This window comes from Aethalodelphis obliquidens, unplaced genomic scaffold, assembly GCF_003676395.1.
Source record: "Aethalodelphis obliquidens isolate GAN/ISIS:26980383/991018 unplaced genomic scaffold, ASM367639v1 scaffold15, whole genome shotgun sequence".
NCBI lineage: Eukaryota > Metazoa > Chordata > Mammalia > Artiodactyla > Delphinidae > Aethalodelphis > Aethalodelphis obliquidens.
Window position 1 is genome coordinate 3,378,354 of NW_020837959.1, and position 14,158 is coordinate 3,392,511.

The 14,158-nt window shown below is 41.2% G+C and overlaps 1 protein-coding gene across 1 annotated transcript in view; it reads right to left on the minus strand.

Annotated features, from left to right (window-relative positions):
• The window catches only part of MYO16 (myosin XVI), a 401,447-nt gene that overhangs the window by 119,049 nt on the left and 268,240 nt on the right, over positions 1-14,158 (minus strand). Inside the window, exons 24-26 of the mRNA XM_027115848.1 lie at positions 10,463-10,638; positions 7,658-7,738; positions 7,182-7,387 (exon numbers count right to left, since the gene is read on the minus strand). Of these exons, the coding sequence (XP_026971649.1) occupies positions 7,182-7,387; positions 7,658-7,738; positions 10,463-10,638 (463 nt within the window). The remainder of the gene's footprint in view (positions 1-7,181; positions 7,388-7,657; positions 7,739-10,462; positions 10,639-14,158) is intronic.

Sequence of the window (14,158 nt, forward strand, 5' to 3'; positions counted from 1 at the left end):
TCCACACTTGCCACCCAAGACCCACAGCTAGATTCCAAAAGATGTCCCTTCTAAATCTGGAAAAAGACGAACATTTAGAAGGTTAGCACCCGAGAAGAGTAGAGACACAAAGGACTAATATCTGGCCCAGGCTTGGATGACCATTAAAAAGCCATGATAATTATAATGTGACAAGCATACAGGGTGTTGAAGAAAGCTTTGAAAATGGTGGTACAGTGCCATGCAAGGTACCAGGCGTGGTACCTTACCTTTAAAGACACCTCAAAACTGTTTCATCATCATTGCCTCACATTATTCTTTCCCTCAATTCTATAGTTTGGAAAAAATAAATTCTGGTATTACAGTATTCAGCACACCAAACGCACATACACTTACTGGTGAAGGATGATATAATAGCAGTTCATAGGTATAGGCATGACTATCGAAATTTTTTTTGTTGTTCCTGAAACCGAGCAAGACCCTATGGGGCTCCTGGGCACGGGAGCCTCTCTGTTCCGCCTCCATGACCTTCCCTGAGTTCCAAGGGGGAGGTTCAAACAGTTGCTAATCAGGGAAGGGAGGGGATGCAGAGACAAGTGGGGAGCAGTCAGGAAACAATAGCGCAGGCTTGGGGCAGGGTCCTGGTTCCGCCTCAAGGGATGCACATAACGATATCTTTGAGTGCTTTACAGAACTGAAACCCCCAACAAATGGAAGATGTTAGCATTCTTCATTCCGGATTAAAGGAACCACACAAGCCCATCAGGAGATCATCTGAGGCCAGATTAAAGGAATGCAGGCCCTGCACACACCCTGCATCTTACCAGCAACACTGCCCTTTGACTATTGCTATAAAACTCCTCACCAAATCCTCCCAGGTTGGGACACACAGTTTTTGAGGGGCACAAGCCCGCTGTGTCCCTCTTTGCCTCGCAAAGCAGTAAAGCTATTCTCTTCTACTTCACCCAAAACTCTGTCTACAGAGATTCGACTCAGTGCCGGTGCACATAGGCAGAGCTTTAGGCATCATTCTCAATTACTTGCATGTTCTCCCTTCAAGAAGACGTGGTAGCCTGTCCCAAAGTTGGCCACTTGCTTGCTTCCCAGTGAAAATTATCTCAGCTGGTCTGCAATGGCTTTGACCAATGAAATACAGGGAGAGTGATGCTGTGCTAGTTCCCAGCCCAGCTTGTAAGAGGACTGCAAGCTTCCTTCCTTGCCCCTTGGAACCCTGAGCCGCCAGGTAAGAGGTCCAGATTATTCTGCTGGAGAGAGAGACCACGTGAAGGAACAACCAGACACCAGACACAGGGATGAAGATGCCGTCTTGTCCATCCAGCCCAGCTGACACCAACCTCTTTTGCTGTATGGCTGCAATGGATGGAGAAACCCCAAGCAAGAAATGCCCCACTAAGCCCAGTTAACCCACAGAACTGGGAGAAATAACAAATTGCTGTTTTATGCCACTAAGTTGTGGGGCAACTGCTAACCGAGCCAGAAGTGTATACACCCCTACTCTTTGTTACGTGCTCTGGGGTACTTCCCATGAATAAGACACTTCTCCACCCCACTGATGTTGGCCTGGGCCATGTGACTGCCTTTAACCCATGGAATATAAGAGAGTGACAGATGCTGCAGCTCAGCACAAGTTGTAGCAGCCACTCAGCCATGTCTCTTCTCCCCCAGCACAGGAAGGGCATGTCCTAGATCTGGGCTATTCCTGAACCCTGGGGTGCATCATGAAAAAGAGGCCCAAATCAGAGCTGATTCGAGCTTAGGTGTGCAACTCCTAAACACAGTCAAATATAATGTAGAAGAGAAAGGAACCTTCGTTGTTTGCAAGCCACTGACTTGGAATTTTATGTTCTACAGATGGTATTGGTGAGAGTTTGTCTTTTACAATGCCATCAGAAAAATTCTCACAAACTGAAGAATCCGTCCAACATTAGAGACAGTTGTTGAAATGGAAGAGGATGTCAGATCTTTTTTGTTCAGTTCCATAGAGTTTGGACCCAGAAGGATGACGGCTGGTGGGCATTATGTTAGCATCTGCACGGGCAATAATACCTGCCTTCATCTAAGGAGCATATGGTCTAGGACAGGGGTAGCAAGTTGTTTTCTGTAGAGGGCCAGAGAGTAAATATTTTAGCTTTGTATGCCAAGAGGCAAACTTGAGATTACGTAGGTATATATAGAACCATTTAAAATTTGACAATTGAAAAATGTAGAAGATATTCTTAGCTCTCGGGTCATACAAAAGTAGGTGCCAGGCCAGATCTGATCTGGTGGCTATAGTTTGCTAACCTCTTCTCTAGTGGTTAAGTGGTTAAATAGTCACATAAATGAGTATTTCCAGTGAGCAAATAATAAGTAAAATACTGAAGGCCTTTTTGAAGCTTAGAGAAGAGACACAAACCAATTGGGGATTTTATAAATGACTTTTCAACAGAGAGGATGCTTGAGTGAATCTTAAATATCAAGTAAATGCCATTGAGTAAATCGAGAAAGAGATAGAAAGAATATGATTCCATGTACAAAGACACAAGTTTTTTAAATCACATGACATGTGCATGTAAACTAGACTTCTTCCCATTAGCGCAAGAGTAGCACATAATACGAACAAAGTCCCAAAAACTTCCCAGCATAACTTGTCCAGCTTTGCTACCTATTGAGACCATATCAACACACACCTACGAACACAGGTATTCGCAGCCAGCTCAGGTTGCCATAACAAAATCCCACAGACCTGGCGGGTTAAACAACAGGAGTTTATTTTCTCACAGTCCTGGAGGCTGGGAAGTCCAGGATCAAGGTGTGGGCCAGTTAGTTTCTACCAAGGTCTCCTCCTGGCTTGCAGACAGCTGCCTTTCCACTGCATCCTCAGATAGCAGAGAAGAAGGACATGCTCTCTGGTGACTTTTCTTATAAGGACACCAATCCTATTGGATCAGGACCCCACCCTTAGGACCTCACTTAACCTTAATTACCTCTTTATAGAACCCATCTCCAAATACAGTCACATTGTGGGGTACAGCTTCAATGTATGAGTTTTTGTGGAGGGAACAATTCAGTCCACAGCAATAGGTGATCCAATTATGTATCATGATTTGTACATAATAATTTACTTCTATTGCTCCTTTCCTTCTTCCTCATATACCCAAACTTGTGAGGTTTCTTGCCATGGAGATAGGAACTTGCATTTTTACTACCCCATTCAGAAACTATTGATGCTATTAGGGAAAAAATTCAACAAGCATGCTTCTCATTTAATCAAAATAGGATTTCTCGACAAACACAATTCTCCAGTTTTGATTAGGAAGACTCAGAATGATGGACAGTTATTAAAGCCAGGATACCAGGAAGCGAATTTGCAATACCATCACGTCCACCTACAGATTCCGCAGAACTGCCCATTATCCACATTTACTGTCATGTTGGGTTTCAGAAGCGATAAATGCTGTTGAGATGAGTAGGTGCTGGTTTCAAAACTGGACATATTTTTCCTCTTTGTCCAGCATTTTTGTGGTAACCATATTCCTCTTTGTAAACTAAACAAAGTAATTTGTTTGATTGGTTTTTATTCTCTAACAGTTAAGACAAGGTGATACAAACAGAAAAGAAATGTTTTACATAGGAACTGTTATCTGATATTTTGGCAACCAAAACTATTAAATCGCACCTGGAGGCTGTGTTTATACAACGAAGCTTGATTGCCCGGGGGGATTTCAAGGTTCTGATGAGCTTTCTGAAAAAATACGTTACTTGTTGATGTGACAATGTGTGGATTGTGTTTTATTCAAGTTCTGTAGAAGCTGATAATCTCTCTACAGATCAGTGTTTTTGTGATAATATTCCAGATAGGCATCCTTTATGTAAGAGTGACGGTGACAAATTCCCACTGAAGCACATTAATAATTCCATTTCTACTAATGTGCAATTACAAATAAAGATGATAAATTGAAATCACATCTCCTGTTGCGTAAGGGGCTGGTTAAAGAAAAGCAGAGATTTACCAAAAAGTATCATTTCCCATCCCCACTATTCTTTTCAACAAACATAGTGCAGCTATCGTCTCTGTTATGGAGAAACGTTACTTTACACTGAACAGCTATTAATCCCCAATGCCAGCTTCATTCCTAAAACATTGACCAAAACCCAAAACGCACAGGTATTGTGACTGAATAAGACGTGGCCTCTGCCTAGAAGTCAGAGTAAAGCAAGAAATGCATATAGGGCTTCCCTGGTGGCGCGGTGGTTGGGAGTCCGCCTGCCGATGCAGGGGGCGCGGGTTCGTGCCCCGGTCCGGGAGGATCCCACGTGCCGCGGAGCGGCTGGGCCCGTGGGCCATGGCCGCTGGGCCTGCGCGTCCGGAGCCTGTGCTCCGCAACGGGAGAGGCCACGACAGTGAGAGGCCCGCGTACCGCAAAAAAAAAAAAAAAGAAATGCATATATATGGGAGACTGTACTTAATTTTAAAAGATAATCATTGCGTACACTATTGTAATAGAGATAAGAAATTCTGGTAGGTATATATGTATATATGTCAAACTAGACAAATACAAATAACAAAGGTAAAATTATTTTCTAATTATTATGATATATAATATTGGGAACCTGCACACACGTGTACATACATGTACACACATGTACACACACATGTACACACACAGCCGTGTTCTCCACCCTTTTCTGGGAAAATAGGACAATTCAAGTGACTGCCTGTTGGAGTAGCTGTAAGGAAGATCCATGCAGCTACTAAAGATTATACCAGAGAGACTCTGAGGGACACTTTAATGCCAAGCTTCTTTGATTCCATGAGTCGAAGACATTCTAACAAAATAAACAGCAGAAAATGCACTGAATGCACTTTAAAAAATATTCATAGGGTGAGATTAACCCTATTTAATATCCAGTGCAGGAATCCACTCACAGTGCTTCTGAAACTGCATCCGGATCACTTGGAAATCTCAACAGATCTGCAGATTTTAATTCAGTAAATCAGTAAATGCCTGAGAGTTTGCATCCTCGACAAGTTCCCTTTGCTTATCAAGGCATTCACCTACTTTCAACCCTTGTCTGGGGAAAACCAAAACCAAACAAAGATGTAATCCCCAAGTGAGTAGATGTTCTAGGGCAGTAGTTCTCAAAAGGTTGTCCACACACCAGCAACATCAGTATCACCTGGGAACTCGCTAAAAATGCTGATTCACGGACCTCACCTAGACCGACTGAACCAGGAACTCTGGGGCTGCCGCCCAGGAATCTGTATTTTAACAAGCCTATGATGGACACTAACGTTGCAGAACCATGATTCTCAGCACGGCTTGGGAAGGGAGTCAGTGCTGCTGAGTGAACTACAGTTTATCAAGGCTGGTGGCCCTCTGAGACCGTATGATGCCAGCAATAACAGCACCACACCCCTCCCCATCAGACAAACCAGGGGGTCCTTGGACTCCACTCTCTGTTGACTGTCCTTCAGAAGGTCCGGGGTAAATGTGGGAATCTATTACTTTAAACTTGTTTATGGGCAGGTTTTAAACTCACTGATTCGAAGACCACTTGGACTTAAAGGGGTGGGAAGGCTGACTTTTAATACTTAAACTGTAAAGTGTGAGAAATATATACTCATTAACAGACCAAACATTTCTGGAGACTCTAAATGGACGTCCACTGAGGGAACAGAAAGAGGCAGATCAGAGCTGTCCCGACCAGACACCTCTTAATGTACAATAAGCAGTGATGTGACACCACCATCCCTACCCAACAAAAGCACAAATTAATTCTTATATTCAGTACATATTAATTCTTAATGTATCCCTGTGTAATGCCCAACTTTGCAGTTTTCCCCTATAAATAGTAGACAGTGTGTCTATTCGCTCATGAATTAGCATCTTTTAAGTTTTTAAACACAATTATCTTGTCTACCTACACGATACACTCTGCAGGTTAAACATATTCATTCTCCAGATACTTTATCCTGAAATGTGGTGGATTTTATCTCCTCCCTTCTGAATAGTCTATCAGCTCTTTGAGAATGAATGGCTCATAGGATGTTTATTTTCTTCTTTGTGTCTTTGTGAAATTTACCAAAATACACAATGAACAGATGCTACTTCTATCCTCTGGAAAAACAAATGTGATACAAATTAAACGTAGAATTGTAGTCATAGTTTAAATATCACACCCTTTGTCCCGATTATTTCCAACTTGGTGATTTAAGTCTTTTGGTTGATTGCTTTGCCTGAATTTAGCAGCTTCTTCAAACCAGTGGCTCAAATGGAACTTCTGGCCAACAAAATCTTAAAATCTCTTTTTTTTAGCTGAATGGTTTGCCAAACAGATTTCTCCATACTATTTGTACAGTTAGTTTTTAACCATAAATGCTAGATTTTATACTTGTAATATTGATATTACTTTAGGTCAATGTGATTTTTAAATTTCATGTTTTTATATAAGATGACCAAATACTTTCTTGTTTCCTTTTTGGCCATCCTCCCTTTTATTGTTTGATTGCCTGAAAACAGATACCCTCATTATTTTCACTGCCTGTATTCCAATAAAATTTTATTTACAAAAAATAGGTAGTGGCTGGATGTGCCCATGAATGCAGTTTGCCGACACTTGACCTAAAAAACATTTGTTCATACATATAAAAGGAGAAAATAATCACATACTTAGTTTCTTATATCAAATTATAATTTTATGTCAATATTATAAGCAACAATTTTATAAATGTTTAAATCCGAGGAAACCTAAATTTAAGGGAACACGAAAATTGTTTCCAAGCTATCGGGTCTGCAGTAAAGTTTAGTAACTTTTTTTTTTTTTTTTTTTTGCGATACGCGGGCCTCTCACTATTGTGGCCCCTCCCGTTGCGGAGCACAGGCTCCAGACACGCAGGCTCAGTGGCCATGGCTCACAGGCCCAGCCGCTCCGTGGCACGTGGGATCTTCCCGGACCGGGGCACGAACCCGCGTCCCCTGCATCGGCAGGCGGACTCTCAACCACTGCGCCACCAGGGAAGCCCAGTAACTTTTTATATAAGCTTTGTCAGCGTATTTCATTGCTTCCCACAGTATTTTGTCTACTCAGGGTAAAAGAATATGAATAATAAAAGAAATGCCAGAAAAGAAAACAGAAAATCCACGCTACAATATTATCAACATGGTCCTGGGAACAGTGGACACAAGAGCAAAACCTACCTTGACAGGAAATCCGAGAAGGAAAGGCGGACAGGGTATCCATGTCTGATGATCTTCACCATCTCCAGGACCCCAATGTATTGCAGCTGAGCAGACACGTAAAAATTATCAAAAGTATCTGGCAGCCTCGAGTTATTGGGCTTGATGCAATGAATAAAGTGTGGAGTGCACTTCTGAAGTTTTCCAGTAATATCCGTCAGAGTTTTCTAAGGAGAGAAGTAAAGCACAACTGATTCCCCAAAGAGGACACCGACTGACAAGGTAAAGCAATTTTTAAATAAAAATCTTTATCTTCAATCCATGATTCTTATTTATTATGCATTCACTTGCTTTGTGTGTGTGTGTGTGTGTGTGTGTGTGCATGCTTACTTTTTTGAAGGTCCTTAAGTGCTGAAAATGGAGGAGAATTCCATGTAAACCCTCTACAGTTGATATAATCAAAATGGAAGTTTTTGAAATCTGAAAACTTCACTAACCCTGAGTTGCGATGCAATGGTGGCCGGGCCTCCCCGTTCTAGTCTTTGAAGAAATGTAGAATTTCCTTTCTTTTTTAATAACTGTAATGAAAACAAAAGGAAAGGGTGAGCAGGTTTATTTTACTAAATTCCAGTTTAGAGGGAAAAAAATTAACCCTCTGATTCATATAAACTCACTTACAGGCAGATGTAGATTTAAAACAGACTATAAAAATCAGTTTTTTTAAAACAAATGATTTTCTGTAATGGTACCACGAGCTAGAAAAATGGGCAACTACATGTAAAGTAACCATTTCTGTAGCCTTTCAAGTCCATGGCTGTCACGAACCTGCATCTACTTTCATTTGAGAATAGACAGATGTTGACTTGCTTGGTGGTACAGTAAACTCCCCCTGGTATCCTGATTGTATTACTAATTGTGCATGTTTATCATGAAATGTAGCTTACTCTGCGGTAAAAGGATACAATTGATATTTTACATGACAAAGATTTGATGTTTTAACAATCACTGGTTTGTTCCCTAAGTTTAACTATAATCAGTGTCCTACTCATTTTTTCTTACCCTTCCTTTTCTTTTTCTCTTTTTTAATGACTAAAAGGGGTTAGTAAATTACTTGCCTGTGAAAAATGACAGTAGACTGTTTTCTTCGATAAGTAGTTACATATAGCTCTTAAAAGAAAATAATTCAAACGTAGCAAAGATTAAATAATAATGCAGATAAAAGAAGTCAGTGAAAATGAAGCCAGTGGGTGAAGAACGAAAGGCAGAAAGTAATTAATTAAATCCCACCAGGGGTTAAAAGAACCTCAGCCACTAATGTACTATTACATTTCACGAAATCACACAGACTGAGACCAACAGATCTATCGATCCAAAATCATTTATCTTAAAATAAAAGGTCTCGATAGAACAAAAAATTTGATGAAACATCCTTGTCAATATGGTGCTATTGCTATCATGGCAATAGCTCACTTCCTTCCGTCGAGATGAACTGTCACGCTGAAAAGATCAATTGTAACTGACAAGGGAATGGAAAACGAAGCGATTGGTCTAAGATCAACTTGTTTTCTACAAACACAAAGCCGAACGTGATGCTCAGTTGAAGGGTGGGTAGATGGCTACCCTGCTGGTCACAGGGATGGGTGTGCAGGGGTGAGGACCCTCGGAGGGAAGAGAGGAATGGAACACTTAAGGAAAAATCATAATAAATAAATCTTCATCCCTTGAAATTGAACACTCAATTTCCCTTTCCGGGTGGAGGAACTGCTGTGAATTATCTCGCTTTTGCAGTCCTTCAGGGAAAAGACTAATGGCATCTATGCCTGGTAATGTTTAATAATTAAGGTTAAAAATTACAGTTTGGAGGTGTGTGGCGATTTCTTGCTCATGGTTTCCAGGGTGACTGAGAAAGGAAAGGCCAGAAGTTTCAGCGAAACCACCAGGAATAGAGATGGAGCTTTACAAGGGGAACACTTTGTCCTTTTTATGTAAAAGATGCCATTTTATATGCAGTGAGATTGAATTCCTGTGATGGTCCAGTTCTGGAACAACTATATCGAAGGACCCTTAAATCTAGGGTCTAATGGCTAAACATATACACACACACTCAGGAGGACACACACACACACACACACACACACACACACAGACACTTCTAATACGCTACACACATTTCTGCCATTCTTCTATAATACAGTTGACTTTAATTATGCTTTTATTTTAATTGGTAAGTTAAAATGCAGTTCAGCAAGCTACAGTGACTGAATTTCTAAGATTGATTGTCCTGGACACCTTCCCAACCATATTTCTCATTTTTTAAGAGTTTTTATAAAGGCAAGCAAAACAAACTGGGCTACGACTGGGCACTGAATTCATAAACATAAAACATTTCAGTCTGAAACAACTCTTCACTGTATTTTTTGTTCTATTTTACAAATTGTCAGAATCTTTAGGTTGTAAGTACAACCACGCTGGTGTGGGACAAATACCCGTTAAATGGCACAGATGAAACTGTTTGCGGGGCAGGAATACAGACGCAGACGTAGAGAATGGACGTGTGGACACAGGGCAGCGGGGGTGGGGTGGGATGAACTGGGAGATTAGGTTTGACATAAATACACCACCATGTGTAAAACAGATAGCTAGTGGGGACCTGCGGGACAGCACAGGGCTCAGCTCGGTGCTCTGTGGTGACCTAGAGGGGTGGGATGGTGGGGAGGTAGGTCCAAAAGGGAGGGGATCTATGTATACATACAGCTGATTCACTTCATTGTACACCAGAAACTAACACAACATGGTAACGCAACTGTACCCCAATAAAAAATTAGTATAATGCTGAAATAAATTAAAAATCTACGGAACTCTAGGACCTGAAAAATACACTATGTCTATATGAGAAACTACAATTTATTGTTTAGAGACCTGAAGCCTCTGAAGTGATTAATATCAACAGAATAAGGTAGCTCAGTTTATTCCCTTTAATCCTACTGTCCCTGAAGTTACCTCCCATTCATCAAAAAGACAGTCACAGGATGAGATGTAAAAAGGGTGCTGCACAGACAACAACTAAAATGACTGATACTCTATTTGCTGTCAAATTTTCACTCCACTGCACTTTCTTATAACTGTCCTCTCTCAGCGGGTTGTACTTTAGGTAAGCAGTCTTTCCTTTAATTTTTTCAATTAAAATATCAATTTATTTCCATGAGCATTGAGGATTGTTCTTGTTTTTCTTTAAAAGAAGAAGCAAATGTGCTAATAAGCAAACTTCAAAACAACCAGACACGAATCATAAAAACTCCTACCTTACTAAGTTCTGGATAATTCCTGTTTTCTCCAATCATTGAAGAAGCTGTCATTTTCTTACTGAGCCAGGCAGATTTATGTCCTCTGAATTTAAAAGAAGGAGAGGAAGGTACGAGGGCTCCTGTTGGTGACAGTTTCGACTGGAACAGATGATTGATCATGACATTTTCACTAGCTAGGAAATAAATAAATGAAGATTGTAAGCGGCATTAAAATCGTAATTCATGCAAGTGTTAAGCTCACACGTCATCCAGGCGTTCTAACCACTAAAACATTCTGAGTGGGGAGGGAATTTAGGAGTCTACCTTTCCTTTTGCCTCTTTTTCATTTTCCCCACTACTCATCACGCTGTTTGATGAATTCTGACCTTTTTTTGCCCTTGGGCCAGATCCCATGCTCTCCCGTCCCCCACCTGAGCCCTGAATCCCTTGCTCTTGAACTGAGTGGCTCTTACTGCTCTCCTAACAGCCAGACCGGATCGGACCTGCTCAGACCTAAGGGGCCTCAGTGCACTTGACCAAGTCATGAAATGGTCTTGGTCAGCAGCTCTCCATTCCAGGAAAATAACTGCTGGGGACACACGTCCCCAGGAAGAACCTCTCTCCGAGTGGAATGCAGACATTGGGGAGCCCCTGTCTCATTCAGCTGTCTCAGCTGTTAGGGGGAAAAGTGCCTCTTTTTCTGATCCAGTTAAGCTGGAAAGGTGAAAGCAAGTTGATATATTGGGTGTTAGGTTATAAAAATTCTGGTAATTCTGGGTCCATATGTCTTTCTTGACACCTCAGGGAGAAATGGGCTCATGAATGGATGGACACATTTGAATAGCAAAGTGAAAACCATGTCTGTGACAGTTAAGGATCTAGAAGGCATGTTTCTTGGGTTACTTCTATCTGTATGTAGACAGTTTTTAAGCCTTAATTTCCTTTTCTGTGAAATAACCACCCGAGTACCTACTCTGTGGATTCCCGCAAGATTAAAGTGTGATCTAAAATGCATAAATCATTCATCGGACAGCTGGCAGCGTTCAGGAGCAAAGTGGTTTAGTTTCCACCATTTCTGCACTCAGATTATTTTGTTTGCCCAACTAATGTATTTATTAGCAGTGCCTTGAGTGAAAAGTCGCTATATGAATAAACAAATAGGGAGCTAGGAGGAGGGTCAGAGAAGGGAGATACAATTATGGATTACAGGAAGGCAAAAAAGAGCCCTGTGGTGTTGGCTGGAAATTATAGGTATCACAATAATATACTGCGATATATCTATCCATATCTATATCTATATATACACACACACATATCTATGCAAAATCTATGCCTATATCTTAAATTTTCTAGTTCTGAAAGGATCTAAAAGCAATGACACGCCAGTAGCAATGAGCTCACCCTGCCCCCATTTCTTAGTGTTTCTTAACACCATTCACTTCTAAAATAAATCAAGTCTTCTTGGATAAGTGGCCAATTCTGGATCTGAGGCAAGGTAGAAGATCCCAGAACACTTTGGAAAGCCAGAATGTAAGAAAGTGCCCCAAAAGACATGAGAACCTGTCAAAAGGACATAGGAACTAGCTTGGAGGGGTTCTCACTGGCCAAGTCTTGGGCAATTTTAGTATCAAAATAATGACCAAACTGGGCTTCCACTTCTTAAAATATTAATGTCATGAAGAAAAAGGAAGCCGAGGAAATGTCCCAGCTTAAAGAAAACTGACAAGAAACGGCAAGTAAACTCAGCAAATGGTCCTGAATTGGGAGAAAAATGATTATGAAAGACATTAGTGGGATAATTGGTAAAGTGTTACATAAACTCTGAATTAGATATTGGTATCATATCCATGTTTAATAGTCTGATAATTTACTGAGGATATCTACGATCATGTCCTTGGTCTTAGGATAGGGACCAAAGTATTTAGGCACAAAGACACTTTTGGCCATTCTCCAGTGGCTCAGAGAGTGTGCGTACATATACATGCACGCACACACGGAGATGGAAGGAAGGAGAGAGTGAGAGAGAAAAGGAGAAAGGAAATGAAAAAAGTCAATCTGGGAAAAGAGCACACGGGAGTTCCTTGTACTAATTTTGTGACTTTAAGTTTGAAATCATTTAAAAACAGTGAAACAATAAACATATAATACCATGGCCTATGTAACTTAATTAAAAATATTATTTATATTTCTAGCTAGTCTGTGGATGGACAGAACCACAGATAAACAGTGCAACTTGGTACTCCCATAACTGGGGAAAAAGGCTTTACTACATCTATAAACACTAGACATAACTATGAACCGAAACATGTAAGTGACCTGTTTCTGTCCTTTCTCTGGATCACACACCCAGGCTGCATGAAGGTAAAGCAGGGGTAGCATCCCCCTACGATGGAGATGCCATCAGGCCTCACCCCTAACAGTAGAGCCCGGCCCATAAGCTGAGCCAGTGGGAGGTGAGAGCAGGTTCCTCGGCACATTAAAAAGAGAAATTCGGCCATCGTGTTGCCACCTAGAGCCTGAGAAGGACAGCTTTGGCCTCCCTTCCCTATTTCTAGGAGTCACTTGCTGCAGGCATTTTTCTTCATGTCACCCTGTATACACGTTGCAATGGGAAGCATCCCTCTCTGGGCTCTAGACACAATGCACTGGGCGCCTTTCTGCCCGTAAAACGGGCTGAGCTAACTGAGGTGCCCACAGTCTATGAGCAGGTCTGCAGAAATGCCAACAGTGTCACTGACAATAAATGGTAAAATCTCCCCTACTTATAAGTAGACTTAAGAGTCTGGACTGTACCTGCTTCTTTCTGAGTCAAGTGGACTTGATTTCCCATCTTGGGCATCAACGAGGGCACTGTCTGTGTGAGCTGTGCCACCCAGTTCCCTGTCTGCACTGGTCGGGGGTGTCACAGACACAGCTGGATTTGTAGGGATCCTGCCACAGACCCTGCCTCCTTCCACACCTGGGAGCTTTTGGATAATATGAGAATTGAATCAGATGCTGTAAGCAGAGTACTTAGCAAGGTGCCTGGAGACAGGAATTACCACTATTATCTATAAATTACACTTGCTTTTAATAACTATTTGCAGTGCCAAAACATTCCATAGATTCATAAAATACTATCACAACCATGCATCTTTGCTTGTGTGATAGAACGGGTGAGCAACTGTGGCCTGTGGGCCAAATCCACCAGCCACAGTTTTTGTAAATAAAGTTTTATTGAAATACAGCCACATCCATCTGTATTGTCTACGGTTGCTTCCTCATTATCATAGCAGAGTTGAGTAGCTGCAACAGTGAACTTACGGCTCGCAAAGCCTGAAATATTTACTCTCTAGTCCTCTGCAGAAAATGCTTCGCACCTCTTATATGAACACAGAAGGGCATGTTGCAATTTTTGTCGTCTTGCTCGGATGTATGTATAGTCTAAAATATTTAGATTAAAATAAGATACGCCTGTTTTCTCTTGGCACTTGTTAGCAAGCATACACAAAAGAATGACTTTAAGATATAGGGACTCTGTTAAGATAAGCAGAATTGCAGTATCTGAAGCCATCATGTTTTCTTTCTAAATACATATTCCATCACCGTGAAATACAAAAAAAAGGAGGCCTAGTGCCAACTTTGAAAACATGCTGTATATTAGTTCTTCATAAAATACATGGATTTTATGTACGTTATACAATTTTAAGTATGTTATGCATGAAAGTCCAAATA